General features: G+C 51.1%; 8 protein-coding genes across 8 annotated transcripts; 5 read left to right on the forward strand and 3 right to left on the reverse strand.

Annotated features, from left to right (window-relative positions):
• Positions 1–973: 973 nt before the first annotated feature.
• Positions 974–2040, reverse strand: Z518_09029 (uncharacterized protein; the record flags this gene model as incomplete). The annotated part of the gene is made up of 3 exons (XM_013412986.1): positions 974–1605; positions 1652–1895; positions 1945–2040. 3 exons carry the CDS (start codon positions 2038–2040, stop codon positions 974–976), a joined length of 972 nt encoding a protein of 323 aa, XP_013268440.1.
• A 2000-nt stretch (positions 2041–4040) lies between these two features.
• Z518_09030 (uncharacterized protein) lies at positions 4041–4556 on the forward strand (the record flags this gene model as incomplete). Its single annotated transcript, XM_013412987.1, has 1 exon — positions 4041–4556. One exon carries the CDS (start codon positions 4041–4043, stop codon positions 4554–4556), a length of 516 nt encoding a protein of 171 aa, XP_013268441.1.
• A 691-nt stretch (positions 4557–5247) lies between these two features.
• Positions 5248–7658, forward strand: Z518_09031 (uncharacterized protein; the record flags this gene model as incomplete). The annotated part of the gene is made up of 3 exons (XM_013412988.1): positions 5248–5841; positions 5890–7422; positions 7485–7658. The coding sequence occupies 3 exons, from the start codon at positions 5248–5250 to the stop codon at positions 7656–7658; spliced, it is 2301 nt and encodes a 766-aa protein (XP_013268442.1).
• A 2756-nt stretch (positions 7659–10414) lies between these two features.
• Positions 10415–11133, forward strand: Z518_09032 (uncharacterized protein; the record flags this gene model as incomplete). Its single annotated transcript, XM_013412989.1, has 4 exons — positions 10415–10462; positions 10520–10758; positions 10814–10958; positions 11005–11133. 4 exons carry the CDS (start codon positions 10415–10417, stop codon positions 11131–11133), a joined length of 561 nt encoding a protein of 186 aa, XP_013268443.1.
• Positions 11134–11172: 39 nt separating this feature from the next.
• On the forward strand, positions 11173–13031 carry Z518_09033 (uncharacterized protein; the record flags this gene model as incomplete). Its single annotated transcript, XM_013412990.1, has 5 exons — positions 11173–11288; positions 11338–11923; positions 11985–12073; positions 12121–12328; positions 12387–13031. 5 exons carry the CDS (start codon positions 11173–11175, stop codon positions 13029–13031), a joined length of 1644 nt encoding a protein of 547 aa, XP_013268444.1.
• Positions 13032–13473: 442 nt separating this feature from the next.
• Z518_09034 (uncharacterized protein) lies at positions 13474–16770 on the reverse strand (the record flags this gene model as incomplete). Its single annotated transcript, XM_013412991.1, has 3 exons — positions 13474–14186; positions 14267–14677; positions 14730–16770. The coding sequence occupies 3 exons, from the start codon at positions 16768–16770 to the stop codon at positions 13474–13476; spliced, it is 3165 nt and encodes a 1054-aa protein (XP_013268445.1).
• A 1198-nt stretch (positions 16771–17968) lies between these two features.
• Z518_09035 (uncharacterized protein) lies at positions 17969–20410 on the reverse strand (the record flags this gene model as incomplete). The annotated part of the gene is made up of 1 exon (XM_013412992.1): positions 17969–20410. One exon carries the CDS (start codon positions 20408–20410, stop codon positions 17969–17971), a length of 2442 nt encoding a protein of 813 aa, XP_013268446.1.
• A 1097-nt stretch (positions 20411–21507) lies between these two features.
• Z518_09036 (orotidine 5'-phosphate decarboxylase) lies at positions 21508–22461 on the forward strand (the record flags this gene model as incomplete). The annotated part of the gene is made up of 2 exons (XM_013412993.1): positions 21508–21664; positions 21797–22461. 2 exons carry the CDS (start codon positions 21508–21510, stop codon positions 22459–22461), a joined length of 822 nt encoding a protein of 273 aa, XP_013268447.1.
• Positions 22462–23038: the final 577 nt, after the last annotated feature.

The raw sequence follows: 23038 nt of genomic DNA on the forward strand, positions 1-23038 counted from the left end.
GTTGTGTCCAACGGTATGCTCTATTAGGAGCTTATGAAGGTCTTTGTGCTAGAGATTTCTTCGTGAACAGGTGCTGTTGATGTACATTTCAGACGGGCTTGCTGCTGAACCCATGATTTTTCTTGTCTGATGCAATGACGTGGTATCCTGCTGATGCAAGGGGCTCCATGACATGGTAATATTGATATGATGTTTTTGTGAACCCGTGTCTCAGGAAAGAGCCTCGACCCCTTGGGGAACACCCAAAAAGACTGAGAATCCTGTCATTTCATGACAGAGATCTAGGCTCTTCAATAGGTATGCTTGTCAATCCTGACACCGCGGATCAGAAGAATAGCGCCTTTTCGATACTGATTCTGACGTGGAAAAGACTCAACATAGTCAACCCTAATTTCTGGGCCTTCTCTTTGAGGCGGCCAGTGACATAGATATCGCTCGCAAACCGAATGGTTCTGATAGCATGGAGACCACAATTCTAAGAGAGTGTGAGTGAGATCTTGTGAGACCGTGCGCAATAATACGCCAGAACAAAAACTCAGGCATTGCATTATTTCGCACAATATCAGAAAGTCTCACGTTGTATCTCGTATACGTTGACCAAATCAGCTATTGCTTGTTAATCAAAACGAAAATAGATGGACGAAGAGGTATCTCAGGCCACCCCAGCGTCATTGCAGAGTGTCATATATCTCTCCACCCAGAACACTCGGACATCGACTTTCTGGGAAATTATCCTTTGCAACATTTCTTGGGGCACCCTATCCATTTGCAATAAACGTGTGTGAAAATGGGGCAATGTAGGTGCCGAACCAACGAGGCAATTCTATCGCAGGTCGGTGTTATCACGTATGACTTCTTTCCCTCTTGAATCTGAACAAGAAACTGTTCTGGAAGAGACAATTCAGGTCCGTTGTAGTCGATCGTCTGCGCTTGGTCGTGTGATGATAACGATGGGAAGGCCACGCGGGATTCATCAAATCTCACCGTGAATAAATCCTTCTCCTAGATATATTGTTTGACCTCCACCGTACCAAAGTCTCCCATTGCGAAAATCGAGGCCTTTCTCATCACCAACAACCCATTCACCTCCAGGTTTGATCAGTTCCCCTTCCACAGGCCAGTATTCTGCTTCCAGCCATTTGTTGATCAAGTCGATCTCATTGATCCAATGCTTTCGCTTTTTCATGTCTAGGGTGATGTTTCCGTCCAGAGGATCACCGCCAAAGACATTAGGAGTGTTGTATCTCGCAATTGTGAGATGCGCCGAAGGGACCACGTATCTCGAGCCGACTTGAATTCCGGCTTCCGTGAGAGCACCATAGGTATCTCGCCTTAAATGATGGTACGTGTACTTGTCGTCCTCCACGGTCCGCCCATGTGACACTGATTCTCCCGCAGCGGGCACAAAGCTCAGCGCGAGCGCGGCCGAATCGTAGCTCAAAAGAGGTTTGACAAGTCTTGCACGATGAGTCATTGTGTGATCGGCGATTGCCTTGAAATAAGGTTGGAGGTCATCCATCAATTTTGCAATCTCACCTTCGGTCTTGGAATGAGCGATTTCCATGACCGTCAAGTGTAAGTTCTCCAACGGCATTAGCCAGAGGTCTATCTTGTAAGCTCGCGCGGTCAAATCGTGCTAGACGTGGCATACCCGGTGCTGCATCCTTCAGCTTCGATTGGATGACATCTACCAGCGTCTTTAACTTTTGAGGGGGTCTTCCCCAGAAGACAAGACAGTGTCGAGGGTCTATGTATGATGCATCCTTCTGAGGACCATCTAATTTCACAAGGTGTTCGTCAAGAGTCCATCCTTCAAAGTCTTCGCGGAGAATTTTCTCTCGCTGTTGACCATTTCTAGTGACCCGGTGGAGTATATACCGTTCTTGAATCAATTTCTGTGAAAGTTATCAGACAAAATGAGACAGAAGAAATAGGCATGCAGACGGGATCACCGCGGCAGGCAGCAATTAGACTATCATAGGGATTGGAAGTCACTGGAGTGGAAGTGCCGGACAAATCTTCATATCCAACTTTAGCCATACTCCTCTCGAGGTAGTCTTCTATTGATGTAGAGCCCGGCCGAGATACGGGGTGTGGTGGTGGGGAGCTGGAGCAGAAGCTGAGTTAGTGATTAGATAAGATTCATCAAGCCCTCGGCAGACTTCCCTCAATTGGGTTGGCTCAATTTTCCAGCCAAAGTTGTGCGTCTTGGCATTCCACTGTGGTTTGCAGTCTTGAGAACTTGAACTTTGGCCTGGTCATCGATACTGTTTGACAAGATCATCTCTCCTCCAGGGACGCTACCAGATAATTGGTCAAAATGGTGAGTCAAGAGCACGATTAAATCCTTCTCTTCGACCTGCTCCGGACGTAGATGGACAATGGCGGCCAAATGAATACCAAAAGGAACAAAGAAGCGAAAGAGATGGGGATTTTGTCGCGAGAAAACTGTCAGCAAGAAGGGCATGATATCTACAACGAACTCCATTCTACGCGGGATCTCGAACTCCTGTTTTAGACTTGCAAAGAATTGAAGAGGAGGATTGGATTTACAAGGCTCTGCCTCTGTTGAAATCCCGCACAGAGCAGAAACGCTGACGCGAATTTCTTCTCTCTAGGTCAATGTTCCCAAGACTCGCCGCACCTACTGCAAGGGCAAGGATTGCAAAAAGCACACACAGCACAAGGTCACCCAATACAAAGCCGGAAAAGTAGGACTTACTCCGACCGAACACTCGAGCGATTGACTAACACTGGATAAGGCCCAACTGTATGCCCAAGGAAAGCGTCGATACGACCGCAAACAATCCGGTTATGGTGGCCAAACAAGGCCTATCTTCCACAAGAAGGCCAAGACAACCAAGAAGGTGGTGTTGAGATTGGAGTGTACCGTATGCAAGACAAAGTCACAATTACCCTTGAAGCGATGCAAGCATTTCGAATTGGGGTATGTAATCCAATTTTACCGGCATGCACATGGCATGGGATTGACCGCGTTTCTAGTGGTGACAAGAAGACGAAGGGTGCGGCTCTTGTTTTCTAAACATGCTATTTCGGTCCGATGGTGGATGGCAACGGAGGTGCAAATACAAAATGCGGGACATGGCTATCAAGATGATTCTCGCCAACCGGTGGTGACGAAGATGAGGTATCCCAGATACCAATGTCACTGAATCTGCATATGCTCAATGCTTTCCTTGGACGCCTTGTTCCGTCGACCTTGCTCAATATTTCGATTTGCATCATAGCGGCACTCACTCTACGTGAACTTGCCGGCAGATGCCGCAACCTATGCGACTCGTTGATTTCGACCTGTTAGCCAGTACCTTGATGTCGTGCATTTGAGAAAGCATGACCTCAGTGCGGACTATCAATTATTCCTCCCAATTATCCTTGCCTCTGCCTCTCAGTCGCTTTGCAGGGTAGGAGGCTAATCTTGTCAAATGACTTCCCATCCATGTCTTGCGCTGCACCCCGGCCTTCACCGCAGTGTACAACTGGACAAAGGAAAAATTACCTCATGTCTCCCAAAATAGGGGTCATTTTCCCATTGCGGGCAAAAACTCTCCTCGTGCGTCATTTGGCCTGCAGCTTGGAGACCTCTCGTGGGGTAGAAGGCTCTCGCTCTTTTCCGGTGACATTCCCCAGACTATTCCCCCCAGGAGACCACTTTGCTTGCATGTCTGAATCTTTTCGTATTGCGACGTATCCTGCCGTATCTTCCGTTCACCAGTGTTTAGAGCCGCGAAGAACCTCGTCTGTGCCAGCGCTCATTTTCAACAAGTCAACGATTGTCCGCCTTCGATCGACAGCGAGGCATATGTGATATCGTCAGTGAATTTCCTTCTCACGGTCGACCCGGGAAGCTTTCGTAGTTTTTAGTCAACCAACAGTCGGTTAAGAGCTATAGATATCTTCTGCAGAGGTCGGTCGCCTTATGCTCATCACTCCATGGGTATCACGCACACGAGCATCTTCACTCTCGCATCCAAGGATCTTTTCCTGTTCTATACCTCTCATTAGTCACACCGGACTCAAGTATGAGTCCATCAATCTTCAACAATGAATATTCTCGAGGCCCTCTCTACCAATACTGGAAGGAACGTGGCCAGGAAGAAAAAGTTTTTCGCGACCAACGAGTTGAGGAAGCCAAATTGCGCAGCAAAGGGTTTCGCCCTCTCAGTCCTACATTTGGACCTTCAAGCAATGACCAGTACACCAATCGCGCGACCTCCGGTCCACCAACCTACCGTAACGATCAGAATGCATCGGCTGTGACAAGCACGAGTGCATCCGAACCGACAGAATCTTCAGATGACATGCTGCCGTCCTACGGTGAAGTGACCACGAGAGAAACAGAGCCGACACTCCATTCCACCGAAGAGAAGGCTCGTCTTCGAGAAAATGACGCAGCCCTTGCTCAAAGACTACAAAACGAAGAGGCGCATGAGGGACATGGTAAACAACCTGAGCGGAGGAAGAGTACAGCGGGGAAGATTGGTAGATGGTTAGCAGATGCTGCCAGTGGGTACACCAAGAAGCAAGAACGATGGTGATTTTGTAGCCAGCGCCAGGCCGGATGAATGGAAGGCATGGATGTGGATGCTGAATTGCTGAACTTTTGACTGACTTGAATGGTTCGACAAGGGCTTCAGTGTGGTGTACATTATTACTGAACTTGAGATGTCAGTCCAAGATGATAAGGACATCTCTTCGTCGTCAAAGAAGCATCGCAACAGTTTGTAAATAGTAATTTACTCCATTTCTTTCTTATTCCTCACCCACCCCCAAGGGTCCCCCCGGCAAAGATCAACCCATCTCCACGTTCCTTTTTCAACGTTTGTCCGCCAGATGAGCCTCAACTTGAACCTTCAAAGCTAAGATACGACCACGTGTTAGGCCAATTTCGTGGCAAGATAACCAAATTGCGAGCGACGGGTCACTGACCGATTCCCCGTCAGCCACGCCAGCGGCCCAAAATTTAGGCGACTGACACCATGTGTTGCCCGCTGCAGCCACTGGAGTAGCGCTTGACTGAACGGAAAACGCTTTGTCTTCTAGCCTCATTGACCTTTCCACCGCAGCTCGATGTCTCTGGCAGCTCCAGAAAGCAGTCCATATCCGTCCCATCCTCAATGAGGGAGGATTTCCTTGTCACCATGCATCGTCCCAATCTTTGGTGGCCAACGAATACTTGGTTCACAAGGCTGTGGGCGTAAATGTCGGGTTCTCCCCACCTCAGCGGTCATGCCTTTCCTTGGAAAACGCTCCAAAAGTCGCGAAGTGGATTTGGGACTACTCGTCCGAATCCGCAAAGAGTTGCAAAGCAAATATTCTCGCCCTGAAAGCTTAGAGACTGTCTTTATTCATCCTCACGATGCTCGATCCGTGGTGACCCGTGAACGAGTCAAGGAACTGCTCAAGCCTTTCAAATGGTATCATGAAGATGATCGCACCGAACTGTGGAGGACCATGTCCCTTATCCTCTGCATCCTTATCACAATCGAGTGGACTGAATGGTCGGAGTTCAAGACATATTTCGCTCCAAGAGGGGATTATTTGAGATACCCACGATATACAGATGATGATCTGCCCCTGAGAGATGTTTCGTTTCTCCCGCCCAATATCCAGGATGACTTCAAAAGAGAGCAGTACCTCTTTAAACCCATCGTCATTGAACAGAATTCGCATGAAGAATACTCACAACGATACCGTTTGCCAATTACCAAATCCGAACCTATTGACGATGTTGGAAGTCAAAGAGATCTGGACAAGATCTATCTTGAAAAAGGCTATCTCTACTGTACCGATCAACATAACGCTGGGGGTTTCAATTCTGAAGTATATCTTCCGACACCACGTCAAAATCGACAACTAATACATGGTTAGGTACACGTTATGGCAAGAAAACGAGTGGCAATGAAATCACAACGGCCACGACCCAAGTTCGAATCCGACAGGATTCACCTGGAGCAGTTTAGGAAAAGTCTCCAAAATCATCAGAACATTATGCAAAGCTTTGCCTCCTTCGTTCACGGTCCGGATTTTGTCATCTTGACTCCGTGGGCAGCGGGACGTGACCTTCAAAAGTTTCTGTACTCTCCGGAGGAAATCCTCGACAACTTTCCCGAACGATCAAGTCGGTTCACTCCTCACAATGTCCTCATTGAAGCGTACAGCTTGGCTCAAGGACTGGACTTTATCCACAATCATATGATCACCGATAAAGGCCGCCGGATCAGATGTGGACATGTGGATCTCACACCTGAAAATATCCTGGTATGCTTTCCAACGACCGGGAGCGGAGCTGCCGCGCCAGTCGGGCGATGGAAAATCGTCGACTTTGGTATCTCCAACGTGGAAGAATCCGTGGCTGGTTCTCAAATTGTTCAACTCCCACCTGCCGAACAATGTGGCGCCGTGGCTCCCGGAACTATTCTGCGAGATGTTGCCCTCCAACCATTCAAGACAGGCCCAGGGGCTTTCCAACCTCCGGAAGTCAAGAACCAGCAAACCGCCAAAGTAAACACAAGAAGAGACGTTTGGTCTTTCGGGTGTGTTCTCGCCATGATCCTGGCCTTTGCAATTGGTGGACCGGAAGAAGTTAACGCCCAACTCTTATGTCGATCAAAAGGTGCCGACGACTACTTCTACCACCGAGTCCGACATCTAAATGACACCGCTCAGCGACAGCATCCAGACAGCAAGCATGCAGAGATCAAACCAGCAGTGAAATACTGGTTGGAAGAGAAGGCGCCGAGCATTGCTCCTCAAATGCAACGAGACTGGATTCGATATTGTGCCAAACTTGTCCTCAGACTCCTTACTATCAATGTCTACGAGAGACCTGAGATGAACTATGCGGTTCAAGAGTTGGAAAGAATCTTGATGTGGACCGAAGTATACGGCAATGATCGGATCTGGCACTTTGACGGCGCATCCACGGCGCCGGAAGTCGTGAGTGATGTTCCTGAAGTCAACTATCCAAGAAGTTCGATGGATTCAACTGCGCAGCCGTTTATCGGTGTACCTTCTTTGACGATCTCATCTTCCGGTCCTCTCTCTGCCACGCTGAAGTCCGGTTCAACGAAAGGCTCGCGGTCAATCTTCTTCAAACAAGATGGATCTCTATCCTTCATTCGACTTGAGATTCCTCCAAACTGTGACGGTGGGACTTTATCCCCGTCAGCAGGTACGGCTGCGCTATGGAGTAAATCCGACGTTTACATCTACGACTTGGGTTTTCTGGGAGATGAATCAGAGAGTTGGAACGATACACCTCGCTGCGAAGAACTGAAAGCAGCAAGTCTGAAATCCTACTTCTCCAATGCCGTGGTGGTTCCTCATCCTGCCAAATGCATCAAGGTCTTGCTCGCGGGTTCATTTCTGGCTGTGGTGCAGCAACAACATCCAAAATCAACGGTATGTACCTGCTCATCCGTTCGGAATCCCAAATTCCTTGTCCGCAACTGAGATGTTTCAAGTACCTGGTCCGATTACTGCAACGGATCAGTGAGAGACAGAACAAAATCCACCAATATCGGACCATTCAACTCTCCTCCAAGCCCCAAGACGTTAAGCTGTCCCGCAAAGGATTTTGCTTGATTCAAACACCGGACAAGCTGGAACTGTTCACACCTAGGTATGGTTCTCACTAAACAATCCAATTCCTGTCTAAATCTCTGCTGACGTGCAACCCTATCCCCAGAGGTGACACATCGATTCCCCTAAGCGATAAAGATTTGATGGCTTTTGACTTCTCCGGCGACGGCGAGTTCTTTTGTCTTTGGGAACGCGATAGAAACTACCATTACTGGTCGATCTGGGGCTCTGATTTGAAGCTTGTCAGAGGAACCATTAGGTGCAGGCATGAAGTAAGTCCATTGTCCAAAACCGTACACGTTTCAATCGTCCAATTTCTTTTTCCATGCTGACATGTCGATTGCAATAGACGTGGCAACACCAGACGCAATCTCTCGAAGCACATCTTCTTCCCTTCCGCTCTTACCCCCGTTTCATCGCCTGCGACCGGCAGAAGAATGTATACTTGATCCGCGCTGATCTCTCTTCACCCGCTGAACGGGCCCTCCAACTGGGATTCACGGACAACGTTTTCGCAGGCTTAGTCCTACCTGAAGATGACGGATTTCTTTTGATTCGAGCATCAGAACACTCGAACCAGAAAGTCGAGCGGTTCAGCTTGACCAGTCTCAGCGGAGTGGCGTTCTTCAAGCCCTACGCCTGTGGGAATTTGTACAAGGACGTGGATAGGCGGAGCTGGGGCATTGCGGTAAGGGCTCATCAGGGTGCTGCTGGTGGTGCGTGTCTGATGACGTTGTCACCTTCGGGGAGGCTGACGAGGAAGACTTTATAAGCGGTTCTTTGCCGACGAGAATCAGAAAGGCAGCCCTCAGTCAAGAGAAACATGCACTACGTCAACCTAGTTCCAAGTCTCTGCCGTAGACATGTGCCCGAGCTACTGTGTCGGCTCTTTATACAAACCAGCCTACTTTTCATTCCACTCTGGAAAACGAATCACTGTCACCAAAGGACAAGACACTATTTCCACGATTTAGAGGCTTCCGCCTCCATGAGCAAACGGATTTACACGGACCATTCGGCATCAAGCCAGTGGCATATCACGGACATGGTTGTTTCTTAGGGAGATTTGCCACCCCAGCACAAACGGGTATTAGGTCTAGCTAGCTTGTGGACTTTTGAATCAAGGGGAATCCCCGTTCAAAGTTCCACAAAATCAATCAGCGTATGGCACGAAACCCACACTTTTGTCTTGATAGATTTTCCTATCTCTGTCGCTCAATCCGCTTGCCCTTGCTGAGAAAAGATGTGCGGCCGCCATGCTATGCGGCTGAAGAAAAATAAAACGGACCATTCCCGTCGGCAGACTACAGACGCAAACTCATTAGCAGGAACGCCATCATTAGTGCTGTATTTCTGCGCCCTGGTCAACAGTTCGCTTTTAAGGTGCAAATTCAAGCACCCGCAGACAGGAAGCCTGGTGGCCCCCAAATGCAGTTACCTACTCCCCGATCTCGATGAAAACAAGCTAGTTACTTGAAAACACACACACCTGCTTTCAGACCCTCACCTCTGATACAAGAGTTCACCAAGGGCAGTATGCACGATCAGGCTGAAAATCTCGTATTCGATATGGCACCAATGGCTCGGTGCGGCGTGACTAATTTCTTAGTATTGTGCCACGGGGCAGGACGGGGCAGGACGGGACAGGGATCCACAACTAGAACTTGCTCGCTTTGATGCACGGGCGGTAAAATGAGTGAGAGCTGATCAATATGGGGTTTAGCTAGCTTTGTTCTTGTCCAACTGCGTGGAGTGACTTTTGCCCGGCAAGGCAAGATGCGGCTTTGCTTTCGAGCCCCCTTCACTCGTCGGGCGCGGTTGGATGACTTTCTGTCCTGTTTCTGTAGCCCGAGTGGAAATACTGGTCTGCGATGATCTCTACTATCTAGACCAGCGGGGACCCTTGAGAGAGTGGCTCTCAATTCCCACCAGATCAGGAAAAAAGGGGGCCAGGACCGTATCATGAGGCTTTGTTGTTCAGTTTTTAGTGGAAAGACTTTTCGTCTTATCGCTGCATGTCGACTGATGACCAGTGACAAATCGAGAGAATGCTCGTTTTCTGGCTTGAAGAGATGGGTAGGCAGTGGACTATATTTCCTCACAGCCCGGTGGATTGGCCTTTTCCTTGTCTGCAAGAATTCAGAGCTTCATAAATCTCAGATGGAGCTTGATATATAATATTGAATGCCCCTTTCTTTACCTCAAATTTCCCAAGGGCCCAGAAACAAGGTCTTCAGCCCGCTATGTCTTTCGCAGGTAATTTCCAAACATGTGCATGAGGAGTGATGTATGGATGTAGTGAAATTCATCGAGTTTGGCCCCATAGATATCAAACGGCTTGCTTGAAAGATCTCTGATGTAAATAAACCACACTGTGCTTAGCTTTGGGCATGAATACGCCGCCCTTGCGTTTGAGTACTAGTCAATCTGCTTGTTGGTCCTTGTTCTTGCTCTGCTTGGGCCTCGTTAATGCCCCTCGAGCCGCGTCTCGTTTGGTGGTGGCTGTGGGTGGCCAGGTACTCACGCCGCTCGCTATCCGATATAGCTTTGCCTGAACGATAGATTCTCGAAGAGAAATTCCGTTCTACTAGCCTTCTTTCCCATTCCAGAGCCCGGTGTGCCCTGTTTTTTCCCCTCCCCTCTTCTGTCACGCGTTCTCGAGGATAACTATGGCTCGCATGACTCCTAGAGGCGACGTACTCTTGAAGTGAGTTGAGCCCGGATTCTATTTTCGGATCCTTCATGCTTGTGCATCATTTCTTCTGTGTAGCAAGGCTGACAGACAATTGTCCAACAGGAGGAGGTTGCGATCATGGCAGATTTTGGTAAGCAACAAACGCCCGCCCTGCCAGCCAAACGAGTTCGTTGCCATCGCCGTCACGGGATATACTAACGACATGATGTTGTTTTAATGTAGTTTATTGCTCTGGGTGGGATCATTGGGGTCGGGTTCTTTCGTGGGTCCAGTTCTACAACGGCCCTGGCGGGACCGGGCGGTGCGATGATTGCGGTCTTCGTTATTGGTATTATCGTCATCGCTATTATGGAAGGGATTTGCGAACTCATTAATATTTGGCCCATTCCAAATGCTATGGTGGAGTTCGTCAGATCGTTCGTCGATGAAGACCTGGGTATTGCCGTCGGAATTCTATACTGGTATGTCCTCCTTCGTCGTGTTGTATGTTCAGAATCTGACGTTTTTGTTCTGTAGGTACACCTATTGCGTCAGCTTCAGTGCACTTATCATCGTCGCTGGAGACCTGACAAAGTATTGGGGTCTATCCCATGCTTGGAAATCTCTCACTTTCGCTGCTGCTCCGTGGATATTGCTGGCAATCAATGCCGCCCCTGTCAACGTGAGTCCTCGGGACGATATCTTGGAACTTCCTGACCACTTCTCAGGTCTTTGGCTGGGTGGAGTTTGTTGGCGGTGTGCTCAAACTTTGCCTCGTCGTTGGTATAATCATCCTGATGTGCCTGATTAACGCTGGGGGTTGTACCATACATCACCCAACCCAAGTCCAAAGCTGACGAGGCATTAGTTGGATCCGGAGAGAAGATTGGCTCGAGATGTCAGCCCAAGATCATCTACCAGCCGAGAACCCTTGGTTGACATTTGTTGCAGATTTCGAAGATGCCGTTCAGAATAATGAGAATGCCGCTGCGAGTCATTTCATTGCCATCAGGTCAGTCACTTAACCAACATTGAAACCGTTAACTGAATGTTTTCTTCAGCATGGCCCTGCCTTTGGCGACCTTTGCTTACATCGGGGTCGAACTCCTGACCGTCACAGCATTCGAAGCTCGCGACCCACACGAACTGAAATTGCCAGCGAGAAACATTGCCTGGTTCACAGTCGTCCTGTATTGTCTCACGACCGGACTCATCGTCTCGAACATATCGTGGAAGGATCAAAACCTCCCTGGACTATTTGGCCAGGCCCTTACTACCCTCACCGACGCAGAGGAGAGGAATAAATATATGGCGGCGTTTCCCGAGCTTAAGACCAATGCAGCCCCTATCATTGTCACGATTCAATATGGCTTCAAGTTCCTTCCAGGGTTCCTCAATGGCTGCTTGATTTATTCTGCTTTGAGCTGTGCGAATACAGCTCTGTACGTGGCAGCTCGTCAGCTCTATGGAATGACTCGATCAATCACGGTAACGGGTCAGTCTGGACCATTGAGAAGATTCCTCGCGTGGACGAGTGGTGTTGAATTCAGGACCAGGTCACCTTGGCCGGCCCTCATCATCAGCGTCGTCGTTCTATACTGGCTTCCATTCATCAGGCTTCACGAAGATACAGCTTTCCTCCAGACTGTAAGTATTGCAGAGAATATTCTGGGAAAAAAAAAAAAAAAAAGGATCTAATTACTAGCAGTTCCAAGATGTTATTGTCAACATCAGCTCGGTTTCAGCTGTTCTGGTGTGGTGTTCTCAGTGTGTCGCCTACTTCATGTTCTATCACTGGTAAGTTTGTCAAATGTTTTGTTGAGGCAGATACTAACTTTCATAAGGCGGTCGATACACCTAGAAGAGATTGAAAGCAGGAGACGATACGAATCTCTCACAGACCCCGACAAATCAGGTTGGTTCCGGATCTTGCAGCCAGGTCTGGCCTATATAGGAGCCATCAGCACCTTCCTCATTGTCTTTTTCTTTAATACTGCCAGTCTGTGGAACGGAAAGAAAATCGCTGTCAAAGCCACCAGTACCTTCATTAGTGTAAGTGATGATGAATTGGCTGGGACCACGGAGGCCCAAATTGGCTAATCAATTTCAGCCCTTCATGCTCCTATTGATCTGGGCCCTGAAAAAATTCACTCGACCTCGACGACAATGGCGATTCTTTGTTGATTTGACCGATTGGTCGGAATTTGAGAGGAGAATCCAGAGATTGGACGAGCTGATATACCCTGGCGAAGGACCTTCGGTAAGGTCGAGAGAAGAAATGCAAGAGACCATTCTCACTGCCAACATCGACCATGATCCTATATCGCGGCCATCGAGTACTGAGAAGCAGCCAGAAGCATATACACGCAGCGACCTCAGACTCGCGACGAATATCGCCGACCACCGCCGGGGACACTCAGTTTCTCCAGTTCAGAACATGTCCCGGCCAAATTCCGAAGTGGAAGCTGTTGCTGGTGGCAGAAGTGGCGACACCTCGGGAGCTCACTCGCCATATGCTCGGTCGAGTTTGACCATGCGAATGCTTCAGGCCGGCGCGGTCCACGAAGTTGACGGAGGAGTCGTTCGGTCCACTTCGCCGCCTCAGGAGTGGGAGCAGCGGGTAGCGCCCAATGGGCGAGTGTATTATGTCAATCATGTCAGTCAAGAATCGACGTGGACACCCCCTGAGGGATTTGATGGGCAGCGGATGGATCTGGCGATAAATCCACATACGTCACATACTTACTCGTCCTGAATGGATGTATTAGCTTATCGACTTATTGATAGTGAAATGTTGGAGTGTCCGAGACGGATCGATGTAGGTTTTGGCCTGAAAAACTAAGGGTGGTTCTAAGTTGAATTCGTGATCCATTTCCATGTATGTAATCGACCCAAAATAATGAAAGGTTGAATCAAAAACCTCGTTAACTTTCATGTCGTCAATTCATGATCTTCAGGTAAGTTGACCTTTGTCGTTCATTTCCACATATTACTATCCATCGTAGGAGCTCGTCACGACCATGAATTTCTGAAATTTTCATCAGCCGGCGGAAATTGTGACGCGAAACTCGAAACCAAAGGATGAAACTCCTTCCCAGCGTATCCCCTCTTCAATCAATGAAATTCGTTTCGATGGCCTGTGTGGTGATCCGATAAGTGCCCGTCGCATATCCGCCCAAGGATGATATATTATGCATTCACCTGCCCTTTTTCTTCCTGCCATCTGGGCCAAACAGTCCGTCCAAAAAATTTCCAAACATCTTCCCTGCAGGCCCCTTTCCGGCGAGAATCTCATCTATCCGATCTGCAAGAGGATCATCCCCTTCCTCGGCTTTTTTCCTTCCCTTCTCGTCAAATCTCGGGGGTAACTCGATTGTCGCATCGGAGTCGGCAGGGCTCGTCACACGTTCGAGATCGGCTTGTCTTGAGCTAGAGCTTGGCTCGTCGCGAGAAGACCTAGGTTCGTGAGACCGTCGGCGCCGATGATGCCTCCTTCTCTCTCCATCTCCTGCTGATTCTGGATCAAGAGAGCGTGAGGAATGATCTCGAGCTCCCCGGCGTAAGTCGTCCGGCGTCGAGTCCGTATCATCCCCGGCTTCGTAACCGCGGGAATGGGAATGCTTGTGCCTCTGGCGATGACGATCAGGACTTGACGCCTCAGATTCTGCTCGTGCCGTATCTGAGACAGTCGAAACTTCCGGTTTGTCGGCGAATTGAACACTCTTTCGACTGGATGGAGGTGGTTGAGATTGAGAACGTGGTGGAGACACCGCTCTCTCAGTGGGCGGGACATACGTATTTGCCGATGGTACGGTCGCCTCCGGGGGGGTGGATGTCGACGTCCCAGGAGCCGGAGGGGGTGGGACATTGATGGGCGGTTGCGGTGGAGCACTGGCGGAATCATTTATACCTGTATTCAACAGATCAGCAAATCTTCATTTGGCCTGCTACGGATGAAAGCCGGTGTCAAGGTACATGACTCTGACGTACCATCTGGGACATGGTTCTGGTCATTGGGAGCGGTGGATGCAAAAGGATTTCCAAACGCAGGACTCGGCGCAGCACTCACATTTTCAGGACCACGTGGTGCGTAAGTATTTGCACCAGAGGCATAGGTATCATAAGTGGGAGCACCAGCCGGTGGGGGCCCTGCTGGAGGCGGTGGGTAAGTCTGCTGGGGATATGAACTAGCCGTCGCTGGGGCTGGTGCGGACGCCGTTTGTGGAGGATATTGTTGTGGTACAGCTCCTGGAGGTGGCGGGAACTGGCTTGTTTGAGGGTAGAAACCTTGTTGAGAAGCATACGGGTCATTGACGGGGGGTGGGGGGGTGGGAGAATATGGCTGTGGAGGATTATAACTATCCTCATAGGGGTCACGGCCATATCCTTCTTCTTCTCTCCCTAAGAGAACATTAGTTATGTCGACCATGCCCATTCTAGGTTAGCCACTCACGTCTTCGTGCCTTTCGCTCTCGTTTCTCTTGTTTGCGTCGTTCGTACTCGCTGGCGGCGATTGCTCCAGCTCCTGCAGCCGCAGCCATCTTTGCGGCGTCTCGTGAGCGCCGACGACCATGGGTGCCTCGGTCAGGGGAGGAGCTGGAACTGCGAGACGATCTTCGAGTCCCCCGTTCACGACTCATGCTTCGACTCCTGCTTCTCGCTCCACGTTGCGCGCCATACGCAGCGGCACCGGCGGCGGCAGGAACAACGGCATTGGAGGCACCGTAATATCCTTCCTGGGGGGGTGGCCGTCCGTAATAATCCGGCCCATAGTTGTTTCCATACATCGGCCCATGGCCATACTCAATCAATCCAGGGTCGCTGACCGCGGCTTCTCTGGGACCATCATAGTAGGCATCAGATCTGGCTCTGCTTCTTGATCGGGAGCGAGCACGGCGCTCATCTCGGACGATCTCCTCCGCCTCTTTCTTGGCTTTATTCTTCTCATACAATCCAGCCAGGGCAGCACTTCCCAACCCGGCGGCCACAACCGGAAGAGCCTGTTGGATACGACTTCGAGGGCGTTCTTTACCATCTCTCGCTCGAGATTTGCTCCGAGCTCGATCGATCAGTCCCGCAACCACGGCACCGGCCGCGCCAGCCTCGGCAATTCTCTTGTTGCGATGGCGTGGATTTCGAGCATCATCCGACGGAGCATCCGAGTCATTTTCCAGGCTGGAAACGGACTCTCTTCGGTGTCGAGAACGACTACGTCGGCGATCATCGTCGTTACTCTTATTCATGCGCTTAGAAGCAATGGTGGCGGCGGCCGCCAGCGCCGCCGCGCCGAGACCAACCGCTCCCAGTTTTTTCAATTTCGATGGCGATTCAGAACGAGATCTGCTGCGTCGTCGGGAGTGGGATCGCGAAGAGTGACGGTCTCGAGACCGACGCCGGCTCCTGCTTCGATGGAGCGACCTTGCACGCTGAATGCCCTCTACAGCTAGAGCCCCCAAAGCACCGGCTCCGACGTCACGCCCAACACGGCCCAGGCCGTGGGATGTCTCGCGGCCTTCCTTCTTTTTATGATGTCGTAGAAGTTCAGCGGCACCGATCCCGGCGACCACACCCGCAGCCAGGTTTTTGCGGTGATCAGGACTGGGGCTTTCCTCGCGAGTCTCTTTGCGAACGTAGACCATGCTGTCGTCACTGCTGTAATCACGACCTCTCTGCGAAACCGAGTCATGGGGGCTCACAGAGCGGCGTCTGGCGGTGCGGCGCTCGTAGTAGTCATCATCATCACGACGAGGCTCATCGATCCGCTCCCGGACCTTCTTCTCGTAGAAGAAGTCTTCTTCGCCACGAGACGGCGGTTCTCGGCGGACAACGCTTCGCTCTTCTTCAAGATCCGACTTGCGCACGATCTGATAGTCATCGTCGCGGACTCTTTCGCGAATAATAATAGGGTCCGAACGGATGACAATGGTCTGAGGAGGTGGAGGTGGGCTGAAATACTCCGAGGTGCGAGTGTACCGCTGAAGATCGCGGTCTCTATCATCATACCCGCGGGTTGGAGAAACAATCTCGTAGTCATCCCGATAACGGGTCTCGCTGACCCGAACATCGCGAGGGCGGTCATCATATCTCACCACTGAAACATCATCTCGACGAGGTTCCTCGCGCTCGGTGGTCCGTCTAATGACGAGCTCTCTCTCCGCGACAGGCTCGTCCCGTCGGCTATCATAGACATATTCTCTGCGAGGCTCTTCATCCCGTTCGCGGCGAATTACCAGTTCGCGTTCAGAGTAGCGGGGATCGTCTCTGCGGACCTCACGCACTGGCTCATCCACCTCTCGTTCACGACGAACAATCCGGGTCTCTTCAACTCGGTCTCCTGCGCGCTCGGGGATAAACCGACGGTCCCGACCCACGGAAGAACGGGCGTCATCATCCTTCACCACGTAGCGCGTCACTGTTGTGTAGCCACCATCCCGCCGAGCAGAGGAGACAGATGTCCGAGAGTCGTCAAACCGTTCGCGATAGACAGAGCCCATGCTGACCGCAGATAGATGGGGAGAGAGAAGCCTTGACGGCCGCGAGTGTGACAAAGTGGACCGATTTATCAATTAGGTTCGTGAGATAGGATGGCACGGTGTGGTAGGAGCTGTCAGGTTTGGTTTCAGCCTTGTTCTGAGGAAGGTTGAGATTATCAGAACGATGAACTGAGGGATTTAAGGGAGAGGATTTTGGAAGAGGAGACACTTGTTCGAGAGGCGGAACTGGGTCACGCAGGTTGGGGGCTGAGGGATCAGATGCTTGCATGGACCGGGGACGGGAGCGATTCAAAGTAGGCTTGGGTGGGCTAGCCGTTGGGCAGCGACTGGCAAATGGGTGATGAGTTGAATGGCGGTGGAGGGGAAAAGACGAACAAGGCCCCTGTTGCCCTTTCGCGGGTGGGCGCAGGCTGCCCAGCACAAGTGAGGCCACCACAGAGTGGCTTCTGGCCAGCTTTGAGTGACATACTCTGGTTCGTTTGCATGCGAAAGCGTGAGGACAAGCCCGCAGATGATATTGTGATTTTGTCTGACAAGGGTAGAATTTAAGCACTCCCGCGCGGATGAAGCGGTGGGTTGCCAATATGCCAATCAGTCAGACGAGGCTATTATTCAAATGAAGTAACCCGGAACATGACTCAACACCACCTTTTGGATATCCTGTCCCAGTTCTCTCTGGAATTCGCACAGGTTAATTTGTACATTGATATTCTTTTGGCATCGCTGGTTCTGGTGGAGCGTATTTACATTGGGATTCGGTCAAACAAGCATGATCCCGACCTTGCTCTGTCGCAGCCTGATCCCGACATCCACCAACACGGTCAACCATGTCGAAAACCGGTGAGAATATGGACCAAACAAATCAATGACTTCATTTTCCTCCTTTTTTTTTTGGGTTTTGGAATTTCCGCGCCTGCTAATGTTTAATGTTTCTGGCTCAGATGCCACTATAAGAAACTGAATGGAACTGACGGTTGCCCGACTCGGTTGCCACACACTTCTCGTCGTTTCTTTCCATGCTTTTCGCCGAACCTGTATCACCAAGTATACGTGCAATCCCAACGCTTTTGTGGATTCCTTGGGTATCTGTGTCGTTAAATGCCCCCATAGAAGGCGGGCAATATTGTTTTAACAAACGAAATTCGTCCAATTCATCATGTCAACGCTCTATTCCTCTCCTCCCACATCGCCTTATGCTTTATAGTTTGGGGTCCATCGACATCGACAATTTCTCGGGCTCATTGGGTGTTTTATCATCATTGGGGAGCACCTCGATACGGCTGTCGATCTTCGCCGACCTCGTCTTCGAGCTTAAAGGAAGCCGATATTTGATCACCCCTCGTACAATCAGGTCAAATTGGTGTTGTAGCACTCTCTCCCATCGAGCCGACCCTCCCTCTTCCGTTTTATTGCCAGGCTTGGCCAGTTGAATTTCGCCAACAGAAGAGGTGTAGCTGCGACGGACTGGCGATGCATCAAACACCAATGGTGAATCAAATTCCAAAATTCTGCCCAGTAACATTTTCTGCGCCCCCGACTCGGGATCGTCGATTGGGTCGGTTCCTTTATCCACGCCGTCTTCGGAATGCCAGGGCGGCCAGCTGAGTCCCAGGTCTTCGGGACCTCGCCTCTGAACCCATCGAAGAGCCCCTGTCCGGCTGTTCCATTCGGCGGTGGTTCCCACATATGGACTCTCGGCGAAGAGATTAACATCCAGATCATTCACCGTTATCGCAAATAGATTGGGATTGATCGCCTCCACATCCAGATCCAGCATGATTTCTTGCTCCGATGCAAGTACATTCTGAATATGCTTAATCGAAACATCCAGCAGCGGCCGGTTAAGTGCCATGATAAACGTTGCGATTCCAACACAGACCAGAAGAAGAACACAGGCGAGGAAAATACACCCGCCGGATCGCCCACAGTAGCTTCGATCATATGCATCATCGTAATCGATCGGTCGAAGTGGGGTGCTATACGGTCGACGACTATGTCTGGCACGATTGATGCGGACAGATCCAATCAGAGGTGCCCGTTCATCATCGGCCACATCATCGTACGGGCCAAAGGGTTCTCCCTTTCGAGAAGCGCCGGCCAGTCGTCCGTTCGAGAGCCGCGGACTGTTCGATCGAGACAAGCGCGAGGGGTTGTTGGTGGAAGACCGAGGAGGGCTTGGTTTGCCAGCTTGTGTGAACGGTGAGTCTGTATCGAAAATCGAGGGATGATGAGGTCGTCCATGCCGGCTGATATGATGATGTCGCGGGGTCGAGCTTGTATTCCGTTGGCTGGACCGGCCTTCCGGACCGGATTCGCCGTCAAGGTAGTTGTTGTAGGTGCTGTTTGAAAACTTCATGCTCTTCTTCCCTGCGATCGCATGACTCCCACTTCGGACCCCGTGTTTATTCCGTGCTCCATACTGATCTTGGCTAGCTAGCGACGTCGCACTGGGTGTGCGAGAATGGTGTCGACTGGGGCGGTTGTCCGGTGGATTGGATTCATAGACAAAGGTTTCATCAGAGTCGGAAGAGTCAGCTTCATCGACAGCACTGGCAACCTTGGCCTCGAACAAATCAGCTTTGGACGTAACCGTACCAGCATGCAACGAGGGCGTTTTGCGTGACGAGCGTTTCTTTTCCTTCTTCGGCCGGATCGTCTCGTCGCTTGGTTTGGTTCTGACACTCCCATTTCCATCTCGACCTGACCCCCCACGATCGGGACCCAGAAGTTGCGGCATTGACGTGACAGTTTCCGTTTCCACCGTCATAGTCCTGGGAGGCTCGGACGCCGGTTTGTTTTTGACGCCAGGAAGGCTGGTGAAGGAACGCTTGGCCAGCTCGGAGGCAGGCCGAGCTGTGCCGGGAGCTCTTGATCGATGGCCATTCTCTGCTTTGTAGGCATGGGATTTAAGGGGGGCATCACCACCACTTCCTTCGCTATCTTTTACCGTCGGCACCTCCGAGTGAAGATCGGCCTTCTGGTCGAGAGATGGCACATCGAGCTTCTGGTCCAGAGGTGGAGTCGTTACAGGGCCAATTGAAGGAGTCGTAGGCGCACTGCTTTCGGCAACAGTCTCCAGAGCACTTCTTTCGGTACTCGGACCTCGTCCTCGGAGGGAGGGATGTGTAAAGGACGCATCCCCATCCTCTGGAACTGGCATAGCGGCGGCCGGGTCGGGATCCGAGGCCGGAGCCAATCTTTTCAAAGACGTATTCGACGGTGTCTGGTCGGCATCGTTGCGTTTCGCAGCATTTGCTCTCGCCCCGGCTTTAGATGGGGGAGGAGATTTCAGTCTGGGCGACTTGGGCCACGAAGGGGAAGTTGGACCTGATCTCATTTGTCTCTCGGAGGCGTGTGCACCCTCGAGCATACCGTCAACACTAGAAGGTTGCAAAATGGGTCGTTGAGCGGACAAGGCTCGCTGCACTGCAGCAGCTGAAGGTACGGTCGTCAGCGATCCGCTCGCCGCTGCATTTCTAGTCGGACTAAACTCCTGGCTATTCTTTCGCGATCGTGAGAGCTGGGGTATGGCAGATACATTGCGAGAATTGCGGGCAGGGGAGGCGTCCCGAGAAGTTTTGGACGGATCAGGTGGGCCGGCTCCCAAAACAGGGACGTTCTCTGTACGTTGTCCCGCCATAATAGAATCGAGATGTTTTGTTTCCTGGCTCGTATTTCCTCCCTGGCCACAGACGTTAATCGACCTGTCGACTTGTCAGGAGCATTGCGGTTGGTCGCGCCGGATCGGAAGAGACAGGGCCACGAAAATTTCTGAGCGCTGGGAGGGGCGCGTCTGCACGTAATGGCAGACGGCACAAGGTGCGTGTTGATCGCGGAACAAGAGGATGTCGAGTAAAAGTCGCAGGCTAAGGCAAGCAGAACTCCTGGTTATGTAAAACTTGGAGGCGGAAACAGGGAGGTGGAAGCAGAGAGGTGAAATGGATGGGGTGAATGAATGACTGAGTGTATTATTGTGTCGGGTGGAGGTGAGGGAGTGGTATGTACGGAGTCGAGAGACGAGGAGACGAAAGGATGGATGGATGGAGTTTTGGAGTCGCGGGTAAGGGGCAGGGAAGCAACATGGAACTTAGCCCGCAGTAACGTAGTGAGTGGTGAGAGGATGGAGGAATGAATAATGGGTAATGCAATGATGGCAAAAGGGAAGTCGAGGAACCGGGAAAAGAGGATAATGGAGTCCACTATGCAGGATCAAACGCTAAACCGCTAATTAATTAACGTCGCGCTGCTGGGTGTGCCGGTAGGCCGCAAGGAGCAAGGGAAAAAAAAAAAAAACAACAGCGTCATCGCCGAGTTTGTTCGGTGGTTAGCTGGAGGTGAGCCGTTGGCTGGCAGTTTGGGCGGCCCTTTTTCCTTCCTAGCCCAACCGACCCATAGTTCATCTTCAACGTGGCATTTTGACTGCCTCCCGATTTCAACGCCTTTCGGTTCGCCTGGCGCAGCCCTCCACCCATCCACTGCCACCCACACCATCAGGGATCGGGATTTATTCCCATCGCATCACATCCAACCACATCGCTCGCTGTTCTCCTGACATCCGCGTCGACCTGGCGGATCCCTGCTCCCGGTGCCTGTCCCTGACTCCCGATTCTCTGGTGCTGAAATTCCTGCAGACTTAACGGGCCTTGGTCAAAAGTTCCCTCACTTCCGATTTACCAAAAATTCAGTCGCCGATGAAAGGGAAAAACCCATCAGCACCAAAAACCTCCTCCTTCCACCATGGCCTCCAAAAGCAGTCTTTCTTATGCACAGCGGGGTGCAGCACACCCTAATCCACTCGTTAAGCAGCTCTTTGCCGTAGCCGAACGGAAAAAGACAAATGTGGTTCTGTCGGCAGACTTGACCACCACGGAAGAACTCCTCGCTATTGCTGACAGTAAGTCGATTGTCCGTCACACATGCCGAGATAGAACCAGGCGTCCAGTGACGGGTACGCACAGCTCTTACAAGAGGAACTATTTGAGACGTCTGGAGAAACCGTTCTGACTTTGCTGGTCCTGCCATATAGGTCTGGGACCATATATCGCCGTTCTCAAGACGCACATCGATATCCTGTCAGACTTTGGTCCGAGGACGATTGAGGGACTGGTCAGCTTGGCCCAGCGTCATGATTTCCTTCTTTTCGAGGACCGCAAGTTCATTGACATTGGTAACACCGTTCAAAAGCAATACAAGGGCGGTGCACTTCGGATCCATGAGTGGGCTCACATCGTCAACGCCAGCATTCTCGCCGGCGAAGGAATTATCCAGGCCTTGGACCGAACCATCCGCGAAGGCGGGCTATCGGAACGAGGAATTTTGATTCTAGCCGAAATGACTTCAAAGGGGTCACTGGCAGTGGGTGAGTACACTCGGGCATCAGTTGAGATTGCAAGAAAGTACCCTCAAAGCGTCGTGGGCTTCGTGTCAACGAGGGAGTTGTCCCACCACTCGCCCAACGCCACGGCGAATGAAGATTTCGTAGTGTTCACGACCGGTGTCAATATCTCGAGCACAGGAGATGCTCTCGGACAACAATATCAAACCCCCACGGCCGCCATGGAGGGAGGGTCCGATTTTCTTATTTCCGGGAGAGGTATCTACGCTGCCCCCGATCCCGTGACCGCCGTAAAAGTGTATCAGAAGGCAGGTTGGGAAGCGTATAGGCGACGAATATCCTCAGCCAACGAATAGGTAGCTTTGGGCATCAAGGATGGTCATCTGCCACCATGACAGTTAGGCGAAAGGATGTGATTTACGACTCAGAAGCAGCAACATGGCCCCTCAAGTGACAATGGACGTCAATTGCTAAACCTTTAAACCCTGAGCACATTGTGGCGAGAGATGATCACAGACGGGTATGGAATTGGAATGCAAGGTTGTTCTGCACAGCTCGGTGCTATCACACGGCATCCTTCGCAATGTTTACTTTTGGCTGCCGCCGACGTCGTCAAAACTCCCGCTGGGAAAAAGCAAGACCATGAGGTCTATGCTCCCAGGATTTTGGAATTAATCCCAAACAATAGCACGTCAGAAAGGCAGGGGCGCGCCGTCACCGTTGCACGATGTAGAAATTACGCAGTTGGGAGATAATTTCGCGTAGGGCTACGAAATGAAGACAGGGCCAAGCACTTCCCCTGCTGACGTTGTAACCTCCTTGACAGCGCCTTCGATAGATCACGGCGGAGTACAAATGTACTCAGGCACAACGTGACAACAACAGCAGCGAATACACGGTTCATAATGGTTGCATGGTGGCTTTGGGAGGCGC

The sequence above is a fragment of the Rhinocladiella mackenziei genome (genome assembly GCF_000835555.1).
Source record: "Rhinocladiella mackenziei CBS 650.93 unplaced genomic scaffold supercont1.7, whole genome shotgun sequence".
Classification (NCBI taxonomy): domain Eukaryota; kingdom Fungi; phylum Ascomycota; class Eurotiomycetes; order Chaetothyriales; family Herpotrichiellaceae; genus Rhinocladiella; species Rhinocladiella mackenziei.